The following is a 27,207-nucleotide window of genomic DNA, read 5'->3' on the forward strand; positions in this document are numbered from 1 at the left end:
GCTCTGTTATCACAGCGTCCTGGGAAGCCCTCGCTGGCAGGGCTGGGGGTCCCTGAGCGGCCTCGCCCCGCCCCCCCCCCCCCACTGCCCCACCTCGCACACGGAGCCGGGTCCTCAGTGGATGGCCAAGGAAAGCACCAGTGAACCCTTTGTTTTGAAAGGTTAACTATCAAAAACCAGCCGCATTCACATCAGAAGCACAGTCTGAAGAAAGTTGCCAAGGATATTTTTGGCCAGAAGAATCCTTTTACATTGTCGGAAGATGCCTAGAAATGCATCCGTTTTGCCCTGGAATAAACCCTGGCTGAAAAAAAACTTAATGCTTGTGCCTTCAGAGCCCGGCAGCACAGTAAGAGAAGGAAATGGCAACCCACTCCAGCGTTCTTGCCTGGAGAATCCCAGGGACGGCGGAGCCTGGTGGGCTGCCGTCTATGGGGTCGCACAGGGTCGGACACGACTGAAGCGACTCAGCAGCAGCGGCACAGTAAGACAACTGAACTTCCTTCCGGAAAGGAGGAAACGCAGAAGCGCAGAGAAACCTTACTCTCCTACCTTCTTGAAGTCATGCGTGTTAATTTTGCCATCAGGCTCCCTGGTGAAGTCGAGAAACCGCTTTCTGAGTGCTGGGTCCTGCTGCCGTATGCAGCTTTTGAGCTTTTCAATGACTTCCTCCTTCGTCATGTTCCTGGCCATGGCACCCTGGCTCTCAGCGGGCTTGGCTCTAAAATCACAAGCAGGCACACAGCTGCAGCAGCGCGCTTTCTATAGGCCAGCAGCCCCCAGCCTTTCTGAGCACTGCAGACCAGTTTTGTGGAAGACAGTTTTTCCATGGAACGGGGGACGGATGCTTTGGGGGTGATTCAAGCTCACTGCATTTATTGTGCACTTCACTTCTATTGTTATTACATCAGCTCCACCTCTGATCACCAGGCTTGAGGTCCCGGAGGTTGGGGACCCCTGCTACAGAACTCACCCGCTTATGGTTCAACCCAGGACAACACAGGGGCTTTCCATCCCCTTTTCACAAACGTGCAGACAGACGCTGAGGTCAAGCGAGGGACTCGGGGACTTCTTACACGCCCATGGCTCGTAGCTTCAGAGCCAGGCCAGCAGCTCTGTGTCACTGTGTCAGGTAAGCTCCCCTCCCCGGCCGAGGTCCCAGCACAAGGCAGCAGGCCAGGGTGGGGAGCTTTGGGGCAGGGGCTGGTGTCCGCCCTGAGGTTTTCAGCTGTGCTTTGAGCTGGCTGAATCTGGCGTGTGAGTGGGAAGACACGGCTGAGAGAGGATACTTTAGTGAACTGGGAAAATGCAAAGTCAGAGCCTGCTACACAGCCTTAAGTTAAACAGGCTGTTCTGTGACCACCAGATCAAAGATCATCAGACAGCCAGGGGAAGGAAGGGATGTCCACAATTAATCCAAGTTGACTTGTGAAATCGATTTAATCTATATAATACAGATCTTACGTGGTGTGCTCTGTGTCTGAGTGTGAGAATCTGTGTGTCTTTGAAGGCTAATTATTCTCCAGCCCTCCTGCAGTCTCCTAGACCTCGTTTCGATAGCCATGAGATGTCCTGAGAATGGACTTCGACTCCTCACCTGCTGCTTCTGCCAGCCCTAAGAGCTCTCCAGGAATGCCCAAGTTTGATGAAATGCTAAACTGCTAGTACTTCTTTCACTGCTTTTTTGGGAGGCAGACGTAGCACTTTATAGAATCTTTTACCTTTCTCTTAAAATACCATCTTTCTACTCATCTATAAAGCAGCTACTATTAAAGTGCCCAGATATTCAAATTTCATCACCTTAGCATTAAAATATTCCCATTGCTCTACACTTGAGAATTTTTTAAAGGGGATATGACAAAGTGAAGTCGGCCAATTAGTTCTACATTTTATCTTTCCTCATGGATTTATTATAAGCTATAGAACAAGCAAGTTAAAATAATATCTTTTCATTAGGCTAAACCTATATTTTTCAAAATGAAGGGCTAAAATATTCATCAGTCTGACTTTTAATGGATTTACTAAGTACGTTTTACTGTTACGATTCAATTTGGCAATCATTTAAGTAATTCTATCGTTCATGTTAGAAAATGTTAACCAGTGTTATGAGTATATTTTGCAATAAATATTATACAGCAGTAAGGAAGCTACAACTCTGGCAAAAAGTGTGACTGCAGGGAGGCAATAGTTGAGTTCTTTGGGAGCTGAAAGTCCTGGGTCCGTCCCCCAGGGTGTCCACTCAGCCTGTGAATAACCTGAGCATGCAAAGTGGCTTTCATTTGTGTCCAGCTCTTTGCGACCCTATGGACTGTAGCCTGCCAGCTCCTCTGAGCATGGGATTCCATAGGAGTGGGTTGCCATTTCCTTCTCCAGGGTATCTTCCTGACCCAGGGATGGAACCCATGTCTCTTACATCTCCTGTACTGGCAGGGGGGTTCTTTACCACTAGCGCCACCTGGGAAGCCCAAATAATGTGAGGCCAGTCCCCAGACCTCCTCTCAGGTCTCAGTGCTTTCAATCCTAGAATTAATAAGTCAGTGTAGCGTAGTCCTAAGATCTCTGCTTGCTCTAAAACGCCCTGACTCTAATCACTGCATTCATCATTTGCCATCTTTCTTATTTAAATCCCCAAATATTTAAATACTCATTTTTGTCAACAAATATTTACTGTCTACCTTGCAGTAGAATTCCACGGACAGAAGAGACTGGTGTACTCCAGTGGGCTACTGTCCACAGGGTTGCAAAGAGTCGGACACAACTGAGCAACTAACATATCCTGAAGTAGGCACCGTGGTTTTAATACGTGCTTTTGTTTTGTTTTACCTCTCAGAAAGGTCTGGCAGCGGCTGCTCCTCTTTTTGAAGTTGTTCGTTTAACAGTTGACCCTTTGGCACGGAAACTGGAGAGACAGTGGGCGGTCGATTAATTCCTAGGCATGCCAAAAGTTTCTTGTAAAGGATTCTTCCTGAAGCAATATCCTGAAACTTACTGCAGAGTCTGAATTTTAAAAATAATTAGAACACGCCCATTAGAACAGCTGAAATAAGAGCGAGCCTACCAAGTATCGGCAAGGAGGTGAGTGGCTACAGGTCTCCTCCACGGCTGGTGGAGTGCGAGATGGCGCTCCCACTTTGGAAGACAGTGGGGCAACCGAAGGTATACTCATCAGAGGATCCAGCTATCCTACCCATAGGCACTTGGCTGGAAGAAATAAAAACGTATGTCTGCACAAAGACTGGTATAATACCTGTAGCTTTCATTGTAAGAGAAAAATTAGCAACAAACCAAATGCCCATCCATAGACGAGTGGATCCACAAGGCTGGAGAAGACCATAAAAGAGAAGTCTACTCTGCAATGAACAAGAACCAACTGTGGATACACAGAACAGCGCGAGTGAGCCGCACAGACATTACGCTTGGTGAATAAAACCTGGCATCTTGTACGCTTGCATTTACAGAGAATCCTAGAAAATGCCAAGTCATCTGCAGTGACATGGTGCCAGGTGGGTGGAAGAGAGGGACTGCAAAGGGCACAAGGAAGTTTTAAGGACGATGAAAAAGTTTAGAGTCTGGGTTGACAGCTTGTGATGGGTTCACAGAGATATACACACTTGATGGATTTCTTCCAATTGTATTATGTAAGTATGGATTAGTTTGAGACTCCTCTGGTGGTCCAGTGGTTAAGACTTCCATGCTCCCAAAGCACAGCAAGCCCACCTCATGGAGCTGCAAGAGGCTGGGGAAGGCTCGTTCTGAAAGGAGGGAACAGATCATCTGAAAACCCGGACACAACAGAGAGGTCAGCATCAGCCTCGCTGAGCTGGGACCTACGGGAATGGCCGCAGCAAATGAGAGCTCCATGTGCGCTTGACCCTGGGTGGCAGGCTTTGTGTCTATCACCTCATTTGATCCTCACCACAGCTCTTATGCTCAGCACTTGCCCAAGTTCACAGCTTGTTCAGGGCCGAGCTGGGATTTGAACCCAGGCCTTCTGGCTACAGAGCCCGAGTTCCAGAGGGGCTTGAGGATCCTGAGGGGCTGGGAAGCCACATTCTGTTAAAGCAGCTGGTGTTTTCCTAATGGCAAGAGGACACCCAAGTGCTTCAAGCAGGGTTTTAATGTGATCATCTCTGTAGGGTTTCCTTGGTAGCTCAGATGGTAAAGCATCTGCCCCTGCAATGCAGGAGACCCGGGTTCGGTCCCTGGGTTGGGAAGATCCCCTGGAGAAGGAAATGGCAACCCACTCCAGTACTCTTGCCTGGAAAATGCCATGGACAGAGGAGCCTCATAGGCTATAGTCCACGGAGTTGCAAAGAGTCGGACACGATTGAGCAAATTCACTTTGTAGCTTAGACAAAGACTGGTTACATAATGGAGAAGAGATAGAAAGGCTTGCATCTCAAAAATCCAGGTGCTTACATGATCAACCCACTAAAGTTCATTCATTCATTTCCTCGCTTGACATTTAAGATGCCCTGTCCATGAGCCAGGCACTCTTCCACTCCTAGGTACTGGAGCTTCAGCCCGAAGAGACAGAGTCTCCACATTTTACATCCTTGGTGGGGTGGCACAGGTAATAAACATGAACAAATGACAGGAGCCAGGAAGAGTGGAGCCGGGCAACAGGCGGGGAGCACCTGGGAGGTGGGGTCGGGGAAGGCGGAGGAGGCGAATGGCGCGACCTGCAACTCTGGGTGGTGAGACGTCCACCAATCTCCTTTCCAAGTTAACGTGTCTAAAATGAAACTTCTGATTTCTGCTCCCGGAAACCGTCCCCCTCAGCCTCCCCCAGCTCAGATGACAACCCTGAGTCCCCAGGTGCTTCAGCCAGAAGCTTGGGTTCATCCTCATTTCCTGCCCACCCTACCCCAACCCAACACCCCTGGCAGGTCAGCCAGTGGTATTCCAAACACACCCTGAACCTCTACATGTATTCATGGTACGTATTCCTAGAAGAACCACAGGGACAAAGTGGGCAGGGGATGGTCCTTTTCACACCAAAGTGAAAAAAGTGAAAGTGTTAGTCACTCAGTCATGTCTAACTTTTTGCAACCCCATAGACTGGGGCCTGCCAGGCTCCTCTGTCCATGGGATTCTCCAAGTAAGAATTCTGCAATGGGCAGCCATTCCCTTCTCCAGGGATCTTTCCCACCCAGGGATCAAACCCAGGTCTCCCATATTGCAGACAGATTCTTCACCATCTGGGCCACTAGGGAAGCCCCTTGTTACACCAAACTGCTTTCCAGAGAGGCTTTTTCATTTACACACCCACCAGCACACATGCGTGAACCACCTTCTCCTTCCTGCTCTGTCTTTCCACTTGTTTGCAAATTCCCATTTCTTTTACTTTAAGTGGTATCGAACATAACTCATATTTTTTTCTATTTATTAACCTACATTTTAACAAAGCAATAGCAAGCCTTCTGCTCAGAGCCTTTGGCAGATAGAGACATTTCATTAGGATTTAATCATACTGTTTTCATGAAAGGCAGACTTAGCATAATCTCTTTACAGCGAGTGATGATGTTTTTACATATAAGAAAAGGCTTTTAAAAAAAATTAATATACTTCAGAAAAAGAGGAGTTGATATAAAGAAAATAAAGTGTACTCAGGTAGAACATGAATGCCACTGGGTGTCATCTTCTTTTTAGGGACAAGTAAACGGAGACTTCAAGAGGTTCCCCTCTGTTGGCCCTTGGAAGCTGCTGCAAACGTTTAACTCCCAAGCCTCCCATTCCACCTGCGACCTGCCCACTCAGCTGGCGATCTCGCCTCCCCCTGCACTGAGAAGTCTGGAGGGGGGGACTCCTAGGTCAGCACCCCCATAATCCTTCTTCCCACCCTGGCTCCATCTGCTTTTCCTCCGCAGATGCTGGCTGCAGTCTTCGGCTTTTCCCAGCCCGCAGGCCTGCCAGAGCCTGTCTGTGAAGCCAGGGGACTCCCTTCCTGACCCTGGCCTCTCTGCACCACACACATCCTGAGGACCTGCTGGGTCTCCCCCCACCCAACTGCTCACCCCACTTGCTTCCTCTGTGACCTCTGACCTCGCTGGGCCCCTGCCCCCTTAGCCTCAGGCACCCCTGCCCTGACCTTCTCGGCTTCCTCTGCTGCAGGACCAGCCAGGGCCCTGGTTGCCTGGTGGTGCCCTCAGGTCCTGCCCGAGGCTTGCTCACCTCAGCCAGCCAGTCCACCGTCAACCCCAGACAAACGCTTGTCGAACAAACAAACGAGCAAGCGGTCGTGTGAGGACCCCGGGGTCTCGTCCCGGCCCAGACTCCCCTCTGAGCCCCACATCTTCCTGCAGCCCTTTTTCTGGCGCTTTCACCCCGTCTGCTCTCTCAGCGGCCCTGTCTCTCCCACCTGGCGGCTGGAGCAGCCCCGGGCATCCCCGGAGACCGCTGCGCTCTCGGCCGTCAGCCTCCCTGTCCAAAGTCAGCGGGCGGTTCCTCTGCTGCGCAGACCACCCCGCAGCAGCCGGCCCCACGGTCCTCTGCCCCTCCTCCTTCCGGCCCCTTCCTTCCCCTTTCCCCCATTACACCCGTCCGTCCCCCTCCCTGGAGCCAGAGCTGTGTTTACAGAGCACAGACCGGGCGTGGCCCCTCGCCCCCTCTAGACCCTCTCGCGGCCTCCGGTTGGCCCTCAGCTCTGCTTCTCGGCTGTGGGCCGCATGGCAGAGGCGACAGGGGCTCGGTGTGCCCGCGCCCTGCCGGCCCGCAGGCGGGGGCAGGGGCATTTTCAGAGCCCTCCGTCCTGGCGGCTCTCAGACCCTGTGGAGGACCCTGCCCACTGGATGACTCCGGTCCCCTGGTGGGGGGGTGCCCATCCTTCTCGCCTGCCCTTCCCGCCCCGTGCCGCGGGCCCCTGCCGCTCTCCGCACATATCCCGCCCAGTTGTCCCGTGGGAGCATCCCCTGCTGCCCCACGTCCTGCAAGGCTCTTCCCTTTCTTCTCCGGGTTCCAGCCTCACATCCCTGGGAAGCTGCTCGCCTTCTGTGCCCTGGCCCCACCCTCCGGGCTTCCAGAACTGTGCCTACATGGTACTCTGGTGCTCGCACGCCACACTGGGCACTTCTGCATCTCTTTCCCCCACGTTAGACACCCCCACACCCCCCCCTCCCCACCGCCAGTAAATGAAGGCCTTTCTGTAAACCTATTAAAGAAAGCTGAGGGCAGAAGAATTGATGCTTTTGAACTGTGGTGTTGGAGAAGACTCTTGAGAGTCCCTTGGACTGCAAAGAGATCCAACCAGTCCATCCTAAAGGAGATCAGTCCTGGGTGTTCTTTGGAAGGACTGATGTTAAAGCTCAAACTCCAATACTTTGGCCATCTGATGCAGAGAGCTGACTCATTGGAAAAGACCCTGATGCTGGGAAAATTGAGGGCAGGAGGAGAAGGGGACAACAGAGGATGAGATGGTTGGATGGCATCACTGACACAATGGACATGGGTTTGGGTGGACTCTGGGAATTGGTGATGGACAGGGAGGCCTGGCGTGCTGCAGTTCATGGGGTCACAAAGAGTCAGACACAACTGAGCAACTGAATTGAACTGAACTGACTGATATAATAGGAGCTTCTCTGGTGGCTCAGATGGTAAAGCATCTGCCTGCAATGCAGGAGACCTGGGTTCAATCCCCGGGTCGGGAAGATCCCCTGGAGAAGGAAATGGCAACCCACTCCAGTACTCTTGCCTGCAAAATCCCATGGATGGAGGAGCCGGGTGGGCTATAGTCCATGGAGTCCCAAAGAGTTGGACACAACCGAGCGACTTCACTTTTTTTTTTTTACTGATATAACAGGATGGCCAGATGCAGGAGACTCATGCAACACTCACTGAGTGATAGACCAAGTGGAAGGACAACTGAGCTGCCCGGCCAGCCTTGGGCTCCTCCCTCTCTCTCCCTCTCCCCTGGGTCTGAGCACTCAGCACAGTCACAAGCAAGCCCTGCAGACACGGACATCCCCGCGGCCTCCGCCTTCGCCCGCTGCCCAGCCCAGCCCTCACCCCTCCCTGAGCTCCTCCAGAACCGCCTCTGGCTTGCTGTCACCTGCTTCTCCCCTTTGTTTGGTTTCTTCCCCCTGCCCCAAGCAAACTGATCTTCCTGCAAGAGTTCTGTGAACTGGATGGATGCAAACAGCTGGCCCAGCACACCAAGCTCTCGAAAGCCCCTCCTTACAGGGAAAGCCTTGCCCCCACTTCTTATAAGCCATGGGGAAAATGGGCTATGAGTGTTCATAGAAAGAGAGGCCAACAACTGGGTCACTTTAAACCAATGTAATATGAAGCAAAGTAAAAAAAAATAAGTAAAGAAAAAAATAAGATGTTTAACATTCCATTTGGAAGGACTGAAAGAGCATCCTTGTGATGCCTCTGAATTTCCATCTACAGGAATCTCCCAGATTACTGCCCACACCCTGGGGAGCACTGGCCACCTGTTTCTGAGGGCGGCCTGTGGCAGGCGCCATCCCGCCTGAGTCCCACTCCAGCCTGCTAGTTGTCAAGGTCATCTGTAGTGAGGGAATGCCACAGGGGGCAAGCCCTTCCACCTGGAGGGTGGAACAGACACCAGGCAGGACCCATGGAATCTTCAGGACACCCTTCTCTTCTGTCTCTAATATCCCTGTCCCCTCCAACTTCGGCTCAGCTACCACAAAGTAAGTTTTAAATGAAAACGAACTATAAATTATATATATAAACTATAAATCAGGCTACCATTTATGAGCTGGTTGGTCGCAGCCAGACACCCTGGGAGGTAAAACAGCCTGAAGATTCAGACCACAGGGGTCATGGCAAGCAGGATGGGACCCAGGCTCCATGGCTCACTCCCGTGTGTCTCCAAGGACTCGCTGAACGTCCTCAGGCCTCCGTCTCCTTATTCAGGAAAAGGAGTTGTAATGCAGCCCTACACACTTGTGGCAAGGACTCAGTCATATAGTATATATGCCAGGTTCTCAACCAACGTTCAAGGCTTAGTACAGGCTCAATAACTAGAAGCTATTATCAGTACTACCTACTAACACAGCAGAAAACACGTAGAAAAAGGTTTAGAATTATCAAACAGACTTTAAGGAAGATGTGACATGAACTAATTCTGTTACCTGAAAACTTACTTTACTAAATGTTCAGTTGTTAAAAATGGGCAGAATACGCGCATGATTTTCTTGAAATTATTTCGCCCAATGAGTCCTGTGTCTCCGATGTCATATGACCGCAGCATATTACAGAAAGCTGATGGATTCTTAGCAATCGAGTCATGAATAATTTCTTCCACCTACCGGGGGGCGGGGGGGGGGGAATCATATTTACCAAACTGCATGTTTGTAACCTGGGGTGGGAGGTAGCACCCTGGGGCCACACGGGAAAGCGTTACTTACTGAATCCCAAGCCAGGAAGAGAGGCATCTTGGTGTCCTTACAGGCAGGTATTTTGTGCAGCTGATTGGGAAACAGAAAATGTGTATAAATACAAATCACTCATAAAGGCAGTGGAGGCTTAGGAGGCAGACGGACTTTGGGCTGTCAGTTTTGTCCCTGACTAGCCAATAGTTTAGACCTTGAGCCCACCAGCTCCTATCTGGAAATGAGGATAACTACATTCAACTTGTGTTTATTTTAAAAAGTACAACAAGCATGAAAAAATCCATCACCTGACCCAGAGAGATGTTATGGGAAGGGAGGTGGGAGGGGGTTCATGTTTGGGAATGCCTGTACACCCGTGGTGGATTCATGTCAATGTATGGCAAAACGAATACAGTATTGTAAAGTAAAATAAAGTAAAAATAAAAATTAAAAAAAAAATCCATCACCTAGAAATTAAATAATGAACACCCAGATTGTAACAATGGGGACTACTCTGTATCTTTTAATATTACATGGCAGAATTTTTACTGACACTAAGGGTTAACAATATGTTAACTGATGATAAATTTAAAAGTCACTAATTACATATCTCATTTTAAAATAAAATAGATATCATATATGAAAAATATATATATGCATATATCCAGCTCATCAAATTGTATACTGTATGTTAAATTGTACTTTTATATATCAATTATACCTCAATAAAGCTGCAAAAACTAGTGTGTGTGTGTATAAAGGTATAAAGGTTTGGAAGAACATGCAAGAGTGAGTAAAAACGTCATACAATTCCTCCATGTGAGAATTAGCAGTGATCTTAATTTTCTTCTATTTGCACATCTCGTGTTCCAGTGTTTCTAATCCATCTGTTTATATGCCTGCCTGGAGAATCCCATGGACAGAGGAGGCTAGTGGTCAAAGGAGTCCATGGGCTCCCAAAGAGTCGGACACAATTGAAGGAGCTTACCATGAATGTACACAAACCATAAAATTTAAACTAAAAGCTAACCTGTACCTGGTAAAAAGAAATCTTCAACAAACATTTCAATGAGACTCTGCTAATGTCCATGGCATGCATTATCTGAAACTAATCCGATTTTTTCAAAGTTCTTAAAATTTTAAAATGCTAAATAGCTATTAAAGTTATATAAGGATTAATAATAACAAAACTATCAACTTTCAACCAAAAGAAATAAATACCCTAAGTGTTTGCCATTAGAGGCAATAAGCAGTTGTTTTGTCTTATTTCAAATGCTAAGTCGTGCTAAGTCGCTTCAGACAAGTCTGACTCTTTGTGACCCCATGGACTGTGGTCCCCTAGGCTGCTCTGTCCATGGGATTCTCCAGGCAAGAATACTGGAGTGGGTTGCCATGCCCTCCTCCAGGGGATCTTCCCGACCCAGGGATCGAAACCGCATCTCTTACGTCTCCTGCATGGGCAGGCAGGTTCTAGCAGTGCTACTGAAATGCTGTGAAAAGGAGTTATATCTGGTGTATCAAGTGCTGCCATTCAAGGAAAGTTTTGGCAAATGTCAACGTTCGTCCTTCAGTGAGATTTAGAAAAGCAAAAGTTGCTCAGTTGTATCTGACTCTTTGCGACCCCATGGACTGTAGCCCACGGAATTCTCCAGGCCAGAATACTGGCATGGGTAGCCTTTCCCTTCTTCAGGGGATCTTCCCAACCCAGGGGTCAAACCCAGGTTTAGAAACTAAAAGTTAAAATCAAACAGCTTTTAAACACAACTCTTACTTAAAATTAAAATTAACTCCGGTGGAAAATGTGCATTCAGCTATTTAAACCATATTCCACCTGCATCTCTTATTTCACTAACAACACTTACGTTTCCTACCATAAACAGAAAAAAGAAACGTGAAGTTGTGGCAAAACTCACCTTAGGGTTCTCTTCAATTAGCTCAATAAACTTGCTGATGTTGACACACCCGGTGCACCCAGGGTCAAGTATTCGCATTAGTTCTTTGAATTCTGAATCACTTATGTTTACAACCACGCAATTTAGGACGCGTTGCAGTTCTTGCCCTGTTATCTGTCCGTCAGGTTTCTGAGCATGAAAATATTATAAGGGAATTTTTTTAAAACAAGGAAAAAAGGGAAGAAAAAAGCATGACATGTATTGGGCAGCACTTAATAAATCAAGATTTGGGGCCAAATAGAATTGTGATTTGAAATACGAAAACCTCAGCTGATGTTCACTGTATAACCCACGTGCCAAGAGCAGTCAGGGGAGGGGATCTAGAACTTTGCCAGTGCCCTTGCTACGATGTTCTTTGTCAGGATGTGGCAAGAAAGAGGCTGACCCTCTCCCCAGGACAGGCTGAATGCTGGTGGTCTCAGAAGCCAAACAGCTTTTCCTGCCCTAACCCACCTGAGGACCCTGCAGCTCAGCCACACTGGGCATAGGATTTCCTGGAAATTCAATTGCAACTTGCCAATTTACTAAGAATATTAATTATGCTTGTTTGCACTACCACCAACCTCGTCAATTACGTAAATGGACAATTACTTAGCGAGAAAAATTTCAGCCACGCACCATAAAGAAAACATGAGCAAAATACTGGGAGGCAAACTTCTTCTCCCAGAATAAAAAATTATCAATAAGTAAATTGACTATCAAAATTGAGAGAAACTATTTACTGGAAAGGCAGGGGAAATAAAGGACCCCATCTCTTCACAAAGAGAGATTGTGAATATCAATCTGACCAAAGACTTTAAGTGATGCAACAGTGCATGAACGCCAACTACAGATTCAGGGCCCAAAACGTGAAAAGGACAGGTTTCCTTGGAGAAAATTAAGTAAGTTACAGGGTATGTTCAGGGTACTTTTTAGTGGGGGAGTGACCATTCTTTAATGTCCAAGTAGGAGTCGTTGACAACTAATATTTATGATTTTCAATAATCAACCATTCAGTTCAGCTCAGTCGCTCAGTCGTGTCCCACTCTTTGTGACCCCATGAATCGCAGCACGCCAGGCCTCCCTGTCCATCACCAGCTGCTGGAGTTCACTCAAACTCGTGTCCATCGAGTCGATGACGCCATCCAGCCATCTCATCCTCTGTCGTCCCCTTCTCCTCCTGCCCCCAATCCCTCCCAGCATCAGAGTCTTTTCCAATGAGTCAACTCTTTGCATGAGGTGGCCAAAGTACTGGAGTTTCAGCTTTAGCATCAGTCCTTTCAAAGTACACCCAGGACTGATCTCCTTCAGAATGGACTGGTTGGATCTCCTTGCAGTCCAAGGGACTCTAAAGAGTCTTCTCCAACACCACAGCTCAAAAGCATCAATTCTTTGGCGCTCAGCTTTCTTCACAGTCCAACTCCCACATCCATATGACCACTGGAAAAACCATAGATTTGACTAGACGGACCTCTGTTGGCAAAGTAATGTCTCTGCTTTTGAATATGTTATCTAGGTTGGTCATAACTTTCCTTCCAAGGAGTAAGCGTCTTTTAATTTCATGGCTGCAATCACCATCTGCAGTGATTTTGGAGTCCCAAAAATAAAGTCTGACCTGTTTCCACTGTTTCCCCATCTATTTCCCATGAAGTGATGGGACCAGATGCCATGATCTTCGTTTTCTAAATGTTGAGCTTTAAGCCAACTTTTTCACTTTCACTTTCATCAAGAGGCTTTTGAGTTCCTCTTCACTTTCTGCCATAAGGGTGGTGTCATCTGCATATCTCAGGTGATTGATATTTCTCCCGGCAATCTTGATTCCAGCTTGTGCTTCTTCCAGTCCAGCGTTTCTCATGATGTACTCTGCATATAAGTTAAATAAGCAGGGTGACAATATACAGCCTTGACGTACTCCTTTTCCTATTTGGAACCAGTCTGTTGTTCAATGTCCAGTTCTAACTGTTGCTTCCTGACCTGCATATAGGTTTCTCAAGAGGCAGGTCAGGTGGTCTGGTATTCCCATCTCTTTTAGAATATTCCGCAGTTTATTGTGATCCACAGTCAAAGCCTTTGGCATAGTCAATAAAGCAGAAATAGATGTTTTTCTGGAACTCTCTTCCTCTTTCGATGATCCAGCAGATGTTGGCAATTTGATCTCTGGTTCTTCTGCCTTTTCTAAAACCAGCTTGAACATCTGGAAGTTCACGGTTCACATACTGGTGAAGTCTGGCTTGGGGAATTTTGATCATTACTAGCATGTGAGATGAGTGCAATTATGTGGTAGTTTGAGCATTCTTTGGTATTGCCTCTCTTTGCAATTGGAATGAAAACTGACCTTTTCCAGTCCTGTGGCCACTGCTGAGATTTCCAAATTTGCTTGCATATTGAGTGCAGCACTTTCACAGCAGCATCTTTTAGGATTTGAAAGAGCTCTACTGGAATTCCATCACTAGCTTTGTTTGTAGTGATGCTTCCTAAAGCCCACTTGACTTCACATTCCAGGATGTCTGGCTCTAGGTGAGTGATCACACCATCGTGATTATCCGGGTTGTGAAGATCTTTTTTGTATGGTTCTTCTGTGTATTCTTGCCACCTCTTTTTAATATCTTCTGCTTCTGTTAGGTCCATACCATTTCTGTTCTTTATTGAGCCCATCTTTGCACAAAATGTTCCCTTGGTATCTCTAATTTTCTTGAAGAGATCTCTAGTCTTTGCCATTCTCTTGTTTCTTTGCATTGATCGCTGAGGAAGGCTTTCTTATCTCTTCTTGCTATTCTTTGGAACTCTGCATTCAGGTGCTTATATCTTTCCTTTTCTCCTTTGCTTTTCACTTCTCTTCTTTTCATAGCTATTTGAAAGGCCTCCCCAGACAGCCGTTTTGCTTTTTTGCATTTCTTTTCCATGGGGATGGTCTTGATCCCTGTCTCCTGTACAATGTCACAAACCTCCGTCCATAGTTCATCAGGCACTCTATTTATCAGATCTAGTCCCTTGAATCTATTTCTCACTTCCACTGTATAATCATAAGGGATTTGATTTAGGTCATACCTGAATGGTCTAGTGGTTTTCCCTACTTTCTTCAATTTAAGTCTGAATTTGGTAATAAGGAGTTCATGATCTGAGCCACAGTCAGCTCCTGGTCTTGTTTTTGCTGACTGTATAGAGCTTCTCCATCTTTGGCTGCGAAGAATATAATCAATCTGATTTCGGTGTTGAACATCTGGTGATGTCCATGTGTAGATCTTCTCTTGTGTTGTTGAAAGAGGGTGTTTGCTACGACCAGTGCATTCTCTTGGCAAAACTCTGTTAGCCTTTGCCCTGCTTCATTCCGTATTCCAAGGCCAAATTTGCCTGTTACTCCAGGCATTTTGTTTCTTGACTTCCTACTTTTGCATTCCAGTCCCCTGTAACGAAAAGCACATCTTTTGGGGGTGTAAGTTCTAAAATCAACCATTATCACTCTCTAATTCGAGTATTTCCATCACCCCAAAGAAACCTTGTGCCCATTTGCTGTCACTCCATTTCTACCCTATCCTAAGGGACTAATCTCATGTCTATCCCTATACATATTTGCTTTTTTTCTGGATATTTCATGTAAATAGACTTGTACATTTTATCTGTATGCACCTTCCATCTGCCTTCTTTCAACAGGTATAACGTTTGTGAGGCTCATCCATGATGTTGCATGGATCGGTATTTTGTTCTTTTTATTCCGGTTAATACTATTCCATTGTATGATACGGCACGTTTTGTATTATCATAAGTTGATGAACATTTGGACTGTTTCCAGTTTGGAAATGAGGAATAATGTTACTGTGGACTCTTGCACACAAGCCTTTGTGTGGACATGTTTTTATTTCTCTTGGGCAGACATATCTAGGAGTGGAATTCCTGGGTTATGTAGTAAATCTGTTTTAAATTGTTAGGACATGGCTCTGTTGTTTTCTGTAGCAGTCGTACCACTGTATGACCCCAGGGGGGGTGTGTAAGTGCCATCGTCACAGCATCACCAGCACTTACTGCCATCTGTCTTGCTGACAGTAGCCACTCCAGGGGGTGTGAGGTGGTATCTCATTGTCCTATTGATTTGCATTTCCCTGATGACTAACAATGTAGAGCTCCGCTTCCAGTGTCAACTGGGTATCCCTAAATCTTCTTTGGTGAAATGTCTATTAAAGTCTTGTCCGTTTTAAATTTGGGTAGTCTTCTTATTGCGTTCTAAGAGTTCTCACATATTCTAGATATAAGTCCTTTACCAGATATAGAATTTGCATACGTTTTCTCCCAGTTTGTGGTCTTTACACCTCTTTAATGGTATCTTCTGAACAACAAAAGCTTTTGATTCTAAATAAGTCCAATTTATACATTTTGTTGTTTTGTGGATCATGCTTTTAGTATCACATCTAAAAAAATCTTTGCCTAACACAAGGTCACAAAGAATTACACATATGTCTTCTAAGACTTTTACTGTTTTAGCTCTTATATTTAGGTTTATGGTCCGTTTTAAGTTAATTTTTATAATGTAAAGAAAAGGTCTAACTTCATCTTTTTGCATTGTTCAGTCACTAAGTCACAACAGAATCTTTGTGACCCCATGGACTGCAGCACTCCAGTCTTCTCTGTCCTTCACTATCTCCCAGAGTTTGCTCAAACTCACACCCGTTGAGTCGGTGATGTCATCCAACTGTCTCATCTTCTGTCAACCCCTTATCCTCCTGCCCTCAATCTTTCCCATCATCAGGGTGTTTTCCAAGAGTTGGCTCTTCACATCAGGGAGCCAAAGTACTGGAGCTTCAGCTTTAGTATCAGTCCTTCCAATGAGTACTCAGGGTTGATTTCCTTTAGGATCGATGGGTTTGATCTCCATGCAGTCCAAGGGACTCTCAAGAGGTCTTCTCCACCACCACAACTTGAAAACATCAATTCTTTGGTCCTCAGCTTTATTTACGGTCCAACGCTCACATCCGTTCATGACTACTGGAAAACCGTAGCTTTGACTATATGACTTTTGTTGGCACACCCACTTGTCTCAGCACCATTTGTTGAAAAGATTATTCTTTCACCTGCTGAACTGGTTGAAAACTAATTGACCATCAATGTGAGGGGTTATTTCCATACCCTCAATTATGTTCTATTGATCAATGTCTATCCCATGCCTGTATCACCCTGTCTTTATTACTCTAACTTTTTCCTGTGATTCAAAATCTGGAAGTTTAGGTACTCTAACGTCACTCTTTGTTTCCAAAATTGTTTTAGCTATTCTGCAACCCTTGCATTTCCAAATGAATTTTAAGATCAGATTTACAGTTTCTGCAAAAAAAAAAAAAAAAAAAAGCCAGCTGGAATTTTGATGGGCTTTCATTGAATCTACAGATCAATCTGGGGGAGAATTGCCACCTTAATAATACTGAGTGTTCTAATCCATGAATATTAAATGTCTCTTCACTTATTTACATCTTCTTTTACTTTTTACCGGGTTTTATAATTTTCAGTACACAAACCTGGCCTTCTTTTGTTAAATGTACTTCTATGTTTTTTATTCTTTTCATGCTGTGTGAATGGAATTGCTTACTGAAGTTTATTTTCAGACTGTGCATTGCTAATTCATGGAAATACAACCGATTCTTGTCCATGGAGCTTGTATCCTGTAACCTTGATGAATTCATTTATTAGTTCTAGCAGTTTGTGTGTGAGTGCATTCCTTAGAATTTTCTATTACAAGACCAAGTGGTCCGTGATTAAAGACAGTCTTACTTTTTTCTTCCCAATGTATATGCCTTTTATTTCTTTTCTTTCCTGATTACATCATCTAGAACTTCAGTATAATGTTGGAAAGAAGTAGCTAGAGCTGACATTATTGTGTTTTTCCTGATTTCAGGTGGAGAAGGCAATGGCAACCCACTCCAGTACTCTTGCCTGGAAAATCCCATGGATGGAGGAGCCTGGTGGGCTGCAGTCCATGGGGTTGCGAAGAGTTGGACATGACTGAGCAATTTCACTTCCACTTTTCACTTTCATGCACTGGAGAAGGAAATGGCAACCCACTCCAGTGTCCTTGCCTGGAGAACCCCAGGGATGGGGGACTCTGGTGGGCTGCCGTCTATGGGGTCGCACAGAGTCAGACACAACTAAGCAACTTAGCAGCAGCAGCCTGATTTGGGGGAAGTATTCAGTCTTTTGTCATTAACTGTGCTGTTATTTAGTCTCTAAATTGTGACGGACTCTTGCAACCCCATGGACCATAGCCTGCCAGGTTCCTCTGTCCATGGGATTTCCCAGGCAAGAATGCTGGAGTAGGTTGCCATTTCCCTCTCACCTATCCTTCCTATCTATCACCTATTACCTATCACCAATTCCTTCCTACCTATCCCTGGGTAGGATCTTTCCTACCTTTGAGATCTTTGCCTCTTGCATTGGCAAGCAAAACCTTTACCAGCCATCAGGGAAGCCCAACTATGCTGTTAGCTTTGGGTTTATCATAAAGGCCCTTTATCAGGTTAGGAAATTTCCTTTCTATTCCTCGTTGGTTGAAAGTTGTTATCGTGAATGAGTGTTGAATTTTTCAATTTTTTTTTCTGCATTTATGGTCATGCAGATCTGTCCTTTGTTTCTATTGTGTGTGATGATAATTGATCTTTTGGAAGTTAAACCAACCTTGCCATCCTGAGATGAACCTCGTGTGGCCATGGCATTTAATTCTTTTTACACGTTGCTAGGTTCGGTTTGCTAATATTTTTGAGAATTCTTGCAACTATATTCATGAAGGGTATCAGTCTGTGGTTTTTCTTGTGATCTCTTCATCTGGCTTTGGTATCAAGGTAACATCGGCCTCAGAGAATGAGCTGAGAAGCATGTCTTCCTTCTATACACCCTGAGTTTGTAGCAGGTGGCTATGTGTATAAGCAATCTGCCAAGTCTTCAACACAGAGGATTTGCACATTTTCGGTTAGATATATTTCCAGGTATTTGGGGTTTCTTTTTTAAAGGATTATTAGCAATAATATTTTAAAACTTCTTTTTCCAATTGCTTATTGCAGTTTATAGAAGTATTACTGATCTTTGTATACTGACCCTGTATCCAATGGCCTTCTCAATTCTATGATGAATCCTAATAATTTCTGGAAGGTTCTTTGGGACGTTCTACCCATAGTATCATGCGAGCTGCAGATGACCGCACTGTGAATGAAGCACATGAGCAGGCAGGGCACAAACTGTTTCTGGGCGCTAGAAAATGAGCTGCGCCCGACTTAAATGCACGTCAGCGGAGTGAGGGGGTCCACTTGGCACGAGCGCAGAGGCATACTCAGGCAGCACACACGGCTTGGTGGGGTGTGTGACTTGGAGCAGACTGAAAGCCTGTCTTCTAACAATCCTGCATCCTTCTCTACGGCAGCAGTGGGTCCTGCTTCCCAGGGCCGACCTCTGTGGCCAAATGCCATTCCGTGCCCACTGCTGGCTCTTTCCTTCTGCTCTCCTTCTCCTACCAGGCCCCAGAATGTGGCCAAGACCCAGGCAAATGATTGGCAGGCGTGGGGTGGGGGGATCCCCATTGGAAACCCCGCCTCTGTGGCTCCCGGTACGTGACGGCTGTGGCTCTCCTGCGATACTCCGGAGGGTGAGCTCGACGGCAGTGGGGACTTGGCCTTGTTCACCCGTGGGTTCAGTCTGGCGCGGAGCAGACACTCAATCCCCACCTTCTGTGTGCGTTCACCAGTCTATTTGTCCAGAGGTGCATCAGGGACTGTTAAGTCACTGAGATTTGGCTCAGTAAGCATTATTACAGCCCTCCATTAGCGGAGGTGAAGATTTCACCGTTTTTAATTAAATTACTTCTTCAATATACTAATAAAGCTGAGGGGGGTGAACACATGGGAGCCTTCGTTTATCTTAAAGCAGCGGCCTGGTAAGTGCTGATGGGCGGCTCAGTGCAGGGTGGAAGAGCGCCAGCTGGGGGGGTGGGGGGCAGCTGCTTCCAATCTCAGCCCCACCGCTCATTAGCAGGGGGAGCGTCAGGCCGGGCACTCACCCCCCAGCCTCCTTTCCTCAGCAAATGAGGGTGAAACAAACAGGATCGAGTGAAGGTAACAACAGTGCCTGCCTGACAGAGGTGTTGAGAGGCTAACATGAGTGGACACCACAAAAATCACTGGAGGCAGAGCCTGGCATGTAGAATGGGTTCCCTATTCCTGGCTGTTCTCAGAGAACAGGCCAGTAGGTATGAAGATAAACTGTGCCTGGCACACCAGCTAGAGCATCTCCTCTGGACAAAGCAGAACCCAGAGCTTGGAATCCACACTGTGCGGAAGCATTCTAGACAGACAGAGGCGTGCAGCTGCGGCCTCCAGAGCGAAGCGCAAACCGGAACCAACGAGCCCTCCTCTAGGCCCTGGGAGCCTCCCCCGAGCCCGGCCCACAGCGGAGACTGTCCCTGGGTGGCGGGCTTGGTCACGGAGGCCAGGGGACTCTTCTGTGTTTGAGCCTGAGGCAAAGTAGTTCAGTGCACTCCTGGTTATTTACTAGAGATTCAGTAATCGGATGTGCTCAGTAAATAACTAACTTGTGAGACATGGCTCTGAACCAAAAGCATCCAAATGCTGCTTTCTAAAATGAACGTGAAAGTGGGACAGGAGCTAATGTTTAAAGCAAAATCATGAACAAGCCTCCCTTTGCAGGACAGGTAAGCAGTTAAACAGACTATTTTGGGACTAAGAAAATGTTCCCGTTCAGGGCTACAAGTTGGTTACGAACCCATAAACTCTAGGGTGGGGATGGGAGGAAAGCTTGACAGGTCAAGGCTGGTCCTTAATTATACAGCTAATGGTGATGAGTCACTCCATCCTCAACAGTCTTGATGCATGTTGTTCTCAGCCCCTGGCATTCATCTCACTACATTGCAGTAAGCTTTATGGCCCCTATCTTCCCAACTAGACCCAGCTCATGACGTCAGGCTTTGCATCCCTAAGCACTCAGAATAAGCGCCAACATATAATGGTGGTGGTGGTTTAGTCGCTAAGTTCTGCCCAACTCTTGCAAGCCCGTGGACTGTAGCCCACCAGGCTCTTCTGTCCATGGGGTTTCCCAGGCAATAATACTAGAGTGGGTTGTCATTTCCTTCTCCAGAGAATCTTGCCCACCCAGGGATCACACCTGCATCTCCTGCATTGCAGGCAGATTCTTTACCACTGAGCCACCTGAGAAGCCCACAGCATATAATGGGAGCTCAAAAATAGTTGTTGAGTGATAAATGAATGAGTATACAGTTTTTATTGGTCCTGTTGAGTGTTAGCCTTCCTCGCAACAGGGAGTTTTTCACCAGAGTTTCAAAATCTTACAGACTTGATGAGCAGCAGTGCTTTCTTCAACGATGTATAGTGATCTTCATGTCTAAATAACTTCGTGATAATGTTTTCCTTATGAACCTGATTTCTAAAGTTGATGCTACAAAATTAAGAGAAAGACAGGAATCACGTAATGTTCTTGACCCTTTGTTAATGCAAAAAAAAAAAAAAAAAAAAAAGAAAGAAAGAAAAGAAAAGAAAATTACCCTAACAACATCTATACTAACGCTCTATTTCTGGATGGCTCCTCTTCCAAAAAGTGTCACATGCTCGTGTGGGCCCATCTGTCACTCAGTCAACGTGGTACCTAATCAGGGAGCCAGCTTGCATGCAGTTCCCACAGGCATCAATTAGTCTTGCAGCCCCATCACTCTCCCCTCCCCTTGCCAAATAGTTGTGGCCAGCCGTCAGGCCAGTTCAGGCCTTTGGTCTCAAAAATAGACCAGGAAAGACGCCGAGATCATGGTTGAGAACAAACTGATCACTGTTGAGATCACTGCTGAAAGCAGCACCTCCTTGTAGAGGCAGCGTGTTGTAGCCCACTCGCCCACATCATCACTGAGGACACACATTTCATTTTGGGACAGTGGGGACGTCGACCTTCACAAGCTGCCCCTCACCGTTGACAGCGGCATGACCGCCATGACCACCTCTGTCATCAGGCCCGTCTCCCTTACTTGCCTCTTGCTTTCATCCCCTGAGATCAGGGCCAGCAGCCTGCATGTACGTTTGACCACCCACCGGGGATCTCAGAGCCAGCTTCACCGGGGATTTTGATCACAGGGGAGGCTGAAGAACCTCCTGGCAATGTATACTTGCCAGCATCCCTTTTCAGGGTTCAATTAGATGGTTTGACATGTCCCACGAAATAAAGAATGGCGGTGAACCAGACTGGCTCTGAACATCTCTCAGATCATTTAGGGGAGCTCACTGCTGCATCTGTACAGCTGTCTTAGCTTTTTCCAGTTGTACGAGAACATACAAACACACACACCCCTGCCACCACTTTTACGGAACATAGGAGGTAGCAGAAATGCTGGGTCTGCGTTCTTCGTGTGACTTGGAACCTGGCTTTTCTGAAGACCACACACACTGGCATGAATGGGTATGTTTGCATCAGTTTTATCTCCCACAGTACCACTGGCACTGGGGCCGGACAGTTCTTTGTTGCGGGGATAGGAGGGGAGAGGGGGTGGAGGTCCCATGCTGTGCACTGAGGGATGTTTAGCAGCATCTCCGGGCTGCATCCAGTGGAGAGTGGTAGCACCCCTGCCCCAGCTGGGACAACCAAACATGTCCCATGACGTTGCAAAATGTCTCCTGGGGGGCCAAGACGGTGCCCAGTTGAGAACTACTTTTTTAAAGTAAATAAAGTTCAGAGGCTAATTTGTACAGTCCTGAACTAGGTGCTGTGGGACAAGAAAACTATAAAGAAACAGAAGTAACTTCACTTAAGAAACGAACTCACAGCACTGCTTGTATGGCCGGGGCGGGGGGGGGGGGGGGGAGGCGTGGCATGCGGCGAGGGGCTCTGAATACCTGGAAGGCTGGTGACCAGGGCAGTTCATTAAATATTCATAAACCCTGAGACAGGGACTGGAGCTAGTGAAATGGGAATTAACCCTGTGGTATATTTCACTTTACAATAGAGCGTAGTGCTTTCAGTGAATGTGCTGAAGTTATAAAGGCTGTTTTGTTTTGTTTTTTTTCCTTAAGATTCATATCGGGCAATCAATACAGGGTGCACATCAACACAAACAAAATAGTTCCTGGAGTGAGAGTCTAAACGCTAAAATGTCATATTATTAAGTGGTTTTTATGTTTTGGGGCCCCTACCACAATTTATGTGATAATGTACATCTCAAGGTATAACAGACATTAGAATGAAAATGAAAATAATGGCACTCAAGGCAAATAATCCACAGTAGATGCGCCATGCAGAGTGCGGCTGGAAGTCAGCGTACATTGCTCTTTTCCATACAGCATGTAGGAGTCACACGCTTGTACCCAGTTCCACAAGGAGTACTTGACGCTCAGAGACTGATCTTGGCGGGGTGGACGTCTGCACTGAGGATGTTTAGGCTCCGATTCTGCCTCCATGACTCACGAAGCTATGATCTAGTGAAGACCCCCTTCATGTCTCTTTTTGCCATCTAGAAGTTGGAATAATAATTATACCTACCTTACAGCTTAAGCTATACATTATTATGTAAAAGTCTGTAATTATTCAATGAAGACTAATTTGTCATTCAATAAATGAAGAAAAAGTAATTCAAATATTCTCTAACCTTTTGCATATTATGATATGTGTAACCAAACTTTAGGGTTTTTTTTTCTTTTACATACCTATTTCTTTTTGTCAAGGGAGCTTTATTGCTACCTTCATATTGAGGTTCATAAAATGATGTTAAAAATTGCTTCCAATTGACTTTAGTGGTGGTTTTAAGTCCAAATCTGGATTAGAAAAAACAAAGATAGTATTTTAAACAATTTTTTCTATAACACTTCATGGATTAGGTGTTTACTACTGAACTAAAATGGCAGTGGTGAATTTATATGAAATTTTGTATATAAGGTAAACAAAATAATTTAGTAAAATACTACTGTAAATTGATTTTTTAAAAGCAAGGAAAAAACAAACTGACTGTACATCTCCATATCTCTATATTCTGTTCACAGTAGCATACACTGAAGGGAGAAACAAAGGGATTAGACTAGAAATAATTGTTTCAAATTCATTATTTGAAGAGTTCGATTGGAGTGGTAGGCAGAATAAAAGCCCCAAGATGTTCCTGTTCTAGGTCCAGAAAATAGAGGAATAAGAGAGAAAATCTGGGATGAAAAGCTTTAGCTATGTCTGAGAGAGCCCCAAGCCCAGCATTTAAGCAGGATGGACAATGTGTACCCACATCTCAAGCCTTGTGGGAAGAAGTGTGCTACCGGGGCGCTCCTGCCACGGAGGGTCCTGTGTATCAGAGAACAGAAATCGTGCAGACGGGAGATGAGCTGCTCAGCCGCTGACCGAAAATGGCAGCGGGCAGAGTGGGTGTTGGCAAGACTGCTGGCTTACTCTCAGAGTCGGCAGGGATATAACACGGAGGATCTCCTGTGAATCTCACATGGGCCACACGCGGGAGAGCACACACAAATACACAGTCATCCAGGTCCCACCCAAGAAGGCCACTTGGAAGAATGAACGGACCTTAGTAAAGGTAAGGCTTTCCTTCCCTATCTCCAGGTTCCCAGGGGCCGAGGAGGGAAGAAGTAAGTAATCAGCTGAGATGGAGATGCATTTGCCCTCATCAAAGAACTGCAGACGTGAGAGCCAAGTGTGAGACCCAGAGACCCAGCCAGAGCTCTCCTGAAAGGAAGCGCCTGCAGACAAAAGACACTTGCTAGGCCCAGAGAATTCAGTTTCCAGCTCACAGGACAGCCAATCCAGTACGAACATTCCTGCTCCCCTTTTTTCCTCTCCTTCCTCTGGGCACTCCCGCTCTGGAGGAGTCAGAACCCACGTGTGCTATATGGGGAAGGAAGAGAAGTGCAAAGTGGGGAGAGGGGAAGAGGCCATTTGTGCCCCCAGCAGGCCCTGACTGGGCTGGGAACACGATTCACATTTAAATCAGGTCTACAGCTTTGACCATGATCTGCGGCTAACTATTGCAACTAGTAAGCTGGGGCTGTTTGTGTGATTCGAGACAAACCAGAAAAATCAAAGTCTGCTCATACTTTTCATCCAGGGGGAAAAGGACCAATCCAACTGAGGAAATTTAAAGGGACAGTGGGAAACAAACTGAAGTTGCCTTAAGACTGCAGTGGGCTTCCCGGGTGGTGCTCAGGGTAAAGAGCCTGCCTGCCAATGCAGACAAACGTCAGAGACGAAGGTTCAGTCCCTGAGCTGGGAAGATCCCCTGGAGGAGGGCACGGCAGTCCACTCCAGTGTTCTCGCCTAGAGAATCCTTTGGAGGGAAGAGCCCAGCAGGCTGCAGTCCACAGGGTTGCAGAGTTGAACACGACTGAGTGGCTTAGCACACAGGCACACGCAAGACTGTAGTGCTACCATCTCAACTGAGGTTTACATTTGCACCCATCCACCCAACTGTCCATCCATTCATACATCCTCGTGTGGTGCCAAGCTACCATCTTTCCTCACTTGAATCTTTGCGATAATCTCACTGGTCTCCTTGTACTTACTGTTGCCTTCCACTGAAATGTTTTCACACTCTATAATCAGCCTGCTCTTTTTGAAATGCAAATGTGATCACTCTTTTGCTTAAAATCTTTCCACAACTCCCCATTACTCTTAGGACAAAAATTACAGTCCCTCAGTAAGCGCAGCCTGCAGAGTTTGACCCTATTCACACCTCCAACTTTATCCCGTACCACGCTGCCCCTTGCTCCCAGCTCCTTAGGTTCCTCAGAGCGCTCGTGCTCTTCTTGCCGCAGGTTCCTTAAATTCACTGCTGCCTTTGCTAACTGCCACATTCCCCCTATCTCCCACACTTTAGGTAGTTACCTCTGCTCCTCTTGCAAGCCTCAACTTAATCATCACTCTCTCAAGGAAGCCTCCCCTTATTTTCCTAGGCAGGGCTGTTTGCCCTGCAGCTCCATGCCTCTATCCTTTATTGCATTTATCACCACCTAAGTATCAGAATCAGCAGCAGCTAACACTTGTACAGCACTTCAATTATGATTACTTTATGCCAGCTAATGCTTGATTGGTTATTCTGCTCTTAGTGCCATGTATGGGGTTATGAGAAAGAGAGCATCTGATTGACTAAGTGATTTCATCAGGTGCACAACAAGTAGGTTGTGACAGTGGTTTAATGCCTTGCTATTAACATAGAAAACAAAGTTTCATCTTTCCTACTCAAATTTCTTTTCCAGACTTCAAGCACTATTTTGATAGTTTGCTAATGCTATATATTTTCACCTTAAATTTAAAGGTGAAAATTAAAAAGTTAAAATTTAATTTTCTATATTGGAAACATTGTGACTACTATTAAAAATACGATCAGCTGCATATATTATGTTTAGGAAATTACCTTGCTCTTTGGGAAAAATATCAATCTATAAACTACAAAAAAATAAACTCAAAAGAGATTAAAAAGTTAAACATAAAAACTAGGACCATTGGAAAAAGAAAAAAACTAGGTGTATGTTTATCTGGTATTTGAATGACAATGGATTTTTAAATGAAACTTAAGAGAAGAAATCACAAACTTATTTAATCACATCAAAATAATAAATTTCTGTATATCAGAAATATTAAAAGTTTGAACCAAACAATAGACTTACAAAGTTATCTTTCATGATGATGCATAACAAATTGTTAATATTTTTAAAACATAAAATGCTTTACAAATTCATATTAATATGAAAATATTAACTTGACTTCTTCCAGTAGTGGTGGAGTAAGATCCTTCTGGATCAATCCTCTTAGAGATAATCAAAACGAGCTCTGAGTGTAATGCCAAAAGCGGCCACCTAAAAGCACTGTAGGGGTTTCTCCGGTGGCTCAGCTGGTAAAGCATCTGCCTGCAGTGCAGGAGACCAGGGTTCCATTCCTGGAAAGCAATGACTACCCACCCCAGTATTCCTGCTTGGAGAGTCCCATGGACAGAAGAGCCTGGAGTCCATGAGGCTGCAAAGAGTCAGACACAACTGAGCAACTAAGCATGTCACATAAAAGCAACTAAAGAGTGAACTCTGGTGGGAGATCTATGCTGAGAAGAGAGGAGCTGTAAGAATATTTTCAGTGCATCTAACCCAGGCTAGGGTACTGTAACATGAGGGATAGCAAAGGCACCAGTAGGAAAAAAAAAAAAAAAAAGTGGTCTTTGTAGCTTAGAAAACTAGAAGGTTAATAAGCCCAGATAAATTATAAACCTAGAGAGAAACAGAAATCCTGGAAAAAAGAAGGGACTAGAGAGAGATCCCCAAATTCTGTCCCACCACATTTCTGGCTGGTTTCTGAATCTCACGTGATCAGGACCTACTAAAAAGTGTAGCTGAACACAAAAGGTCTGAATTAAAATCACAACTGCCACCCAGAAACAGAATATGCAGCTTCAGTTCAACTACCGAAACAAAAGAAACAACACTCATTGAAAAATAATTATGACAGAAGTTAGAGTTTCCAGGATTTAACATTCAAACTTTCTAAGACAGAATCTAAAATTGCAGGAACATGAAAAACCAGGAAAATGAAACATTAGTAAGGAGAAAAACAAAGTCAATGGAGAGGAATCCCAAATAAGCCAAATGGTGGTATTATCAGATAAGAATTTTTAAAGCAATGATTATAAGCATCATCAATGATATAAAGGAGTCAAAAGATAGGAAATCTCACAGAGAAGTGGATATAATAAAAAGAATTAGGCAGAAATTTTAGAATGATGAAAATACTACCCGAAATTTTTTAAAAATCACTTGATGGAATTAACAAAATAATGGAGAAGACAGAGGGGAGAAGGAGTGAATATAAACACAAATCAACCAAAACCACCAAATATGACAAACACAGAACACACATGTATTTATAAAATGAATAGAGCTTCAAAGACATAAGACAGTCTTACATACACGTAATTGCAGTCA

General features: G+C 45.6%; 1 protein-coding gene and 1 long non-coding RNA gene across 5 annotated transcripts in view; one reads left to right on the forward strand and one right to left on the reverse strand.

The window, feature by feature from the left end:
• The window catches only part of EFCAB6 (EF-hand calcium binding domain 6), a 266,713-nt gene that overhangs the window by 125,149 nt on the left and 114,357 nt on the right, over positions 1-27,207 (reverse strand). For all 4 annotated transcript variants that reach the window (XM_042247852.1, XM_042247853.1, XM_042247851.1 and 1 more), the window contains exons 11-17: positions 22,954-23,061; positions 20,602-20,707; positions 11,252-11,419; positions 9,375-9,434; positions 9,111-9,271; positions 2,824-2,997; positions 553-721 (exon numbers count right to left, since the gene is read on the reverse strand). In XM_042247852.1, the coding sequence (XP_042103786.1) occupies positions 553-721; positions 2,824-2,997; positions 9,111-9,271; positions 9,375-9,434; positions 11,252-11,419; positions 20,602-20,707; positions 22,954-23,061 (946 nt within the window). The remainder of the gene's footprint in view (positions 1-552; positions 722-2,823; positions 2,998-9,110; positions 9,272-9,374; positions 9,435-11,251; positions 11,420-20,601; positions 20,708-22,953; positions 23,062-27,207) is intronic.
• On the forward strand, positions 664-5,625 carry LOC121819239 (uncharacterized). Its single transcript, XR_006059498.2, has 2 exons — positions 664-1,132; positions 2,831-5,625. It is a non-coding gene; the product is annotated as an uncharacterized LOC121819239 (long non-coding RNA).

This window comes from Ovis aries, chromosome 3 (genome assembly GCF_016772045.2).
Source record: "Ovis aries strain OAR_USU_Benz2616 breed Rambouillet chromosome 3, ARS-UI_Ramb_v3.0, whole genome shotgun sequence".
In the NCBI taxonomy this organism is placed as follows: domain Eukaryota; kingdom Metazoa; phylum Chordata; class Mammalia; order Artiodactyla; family Bovidae; genus Ovis; species Ovis aries.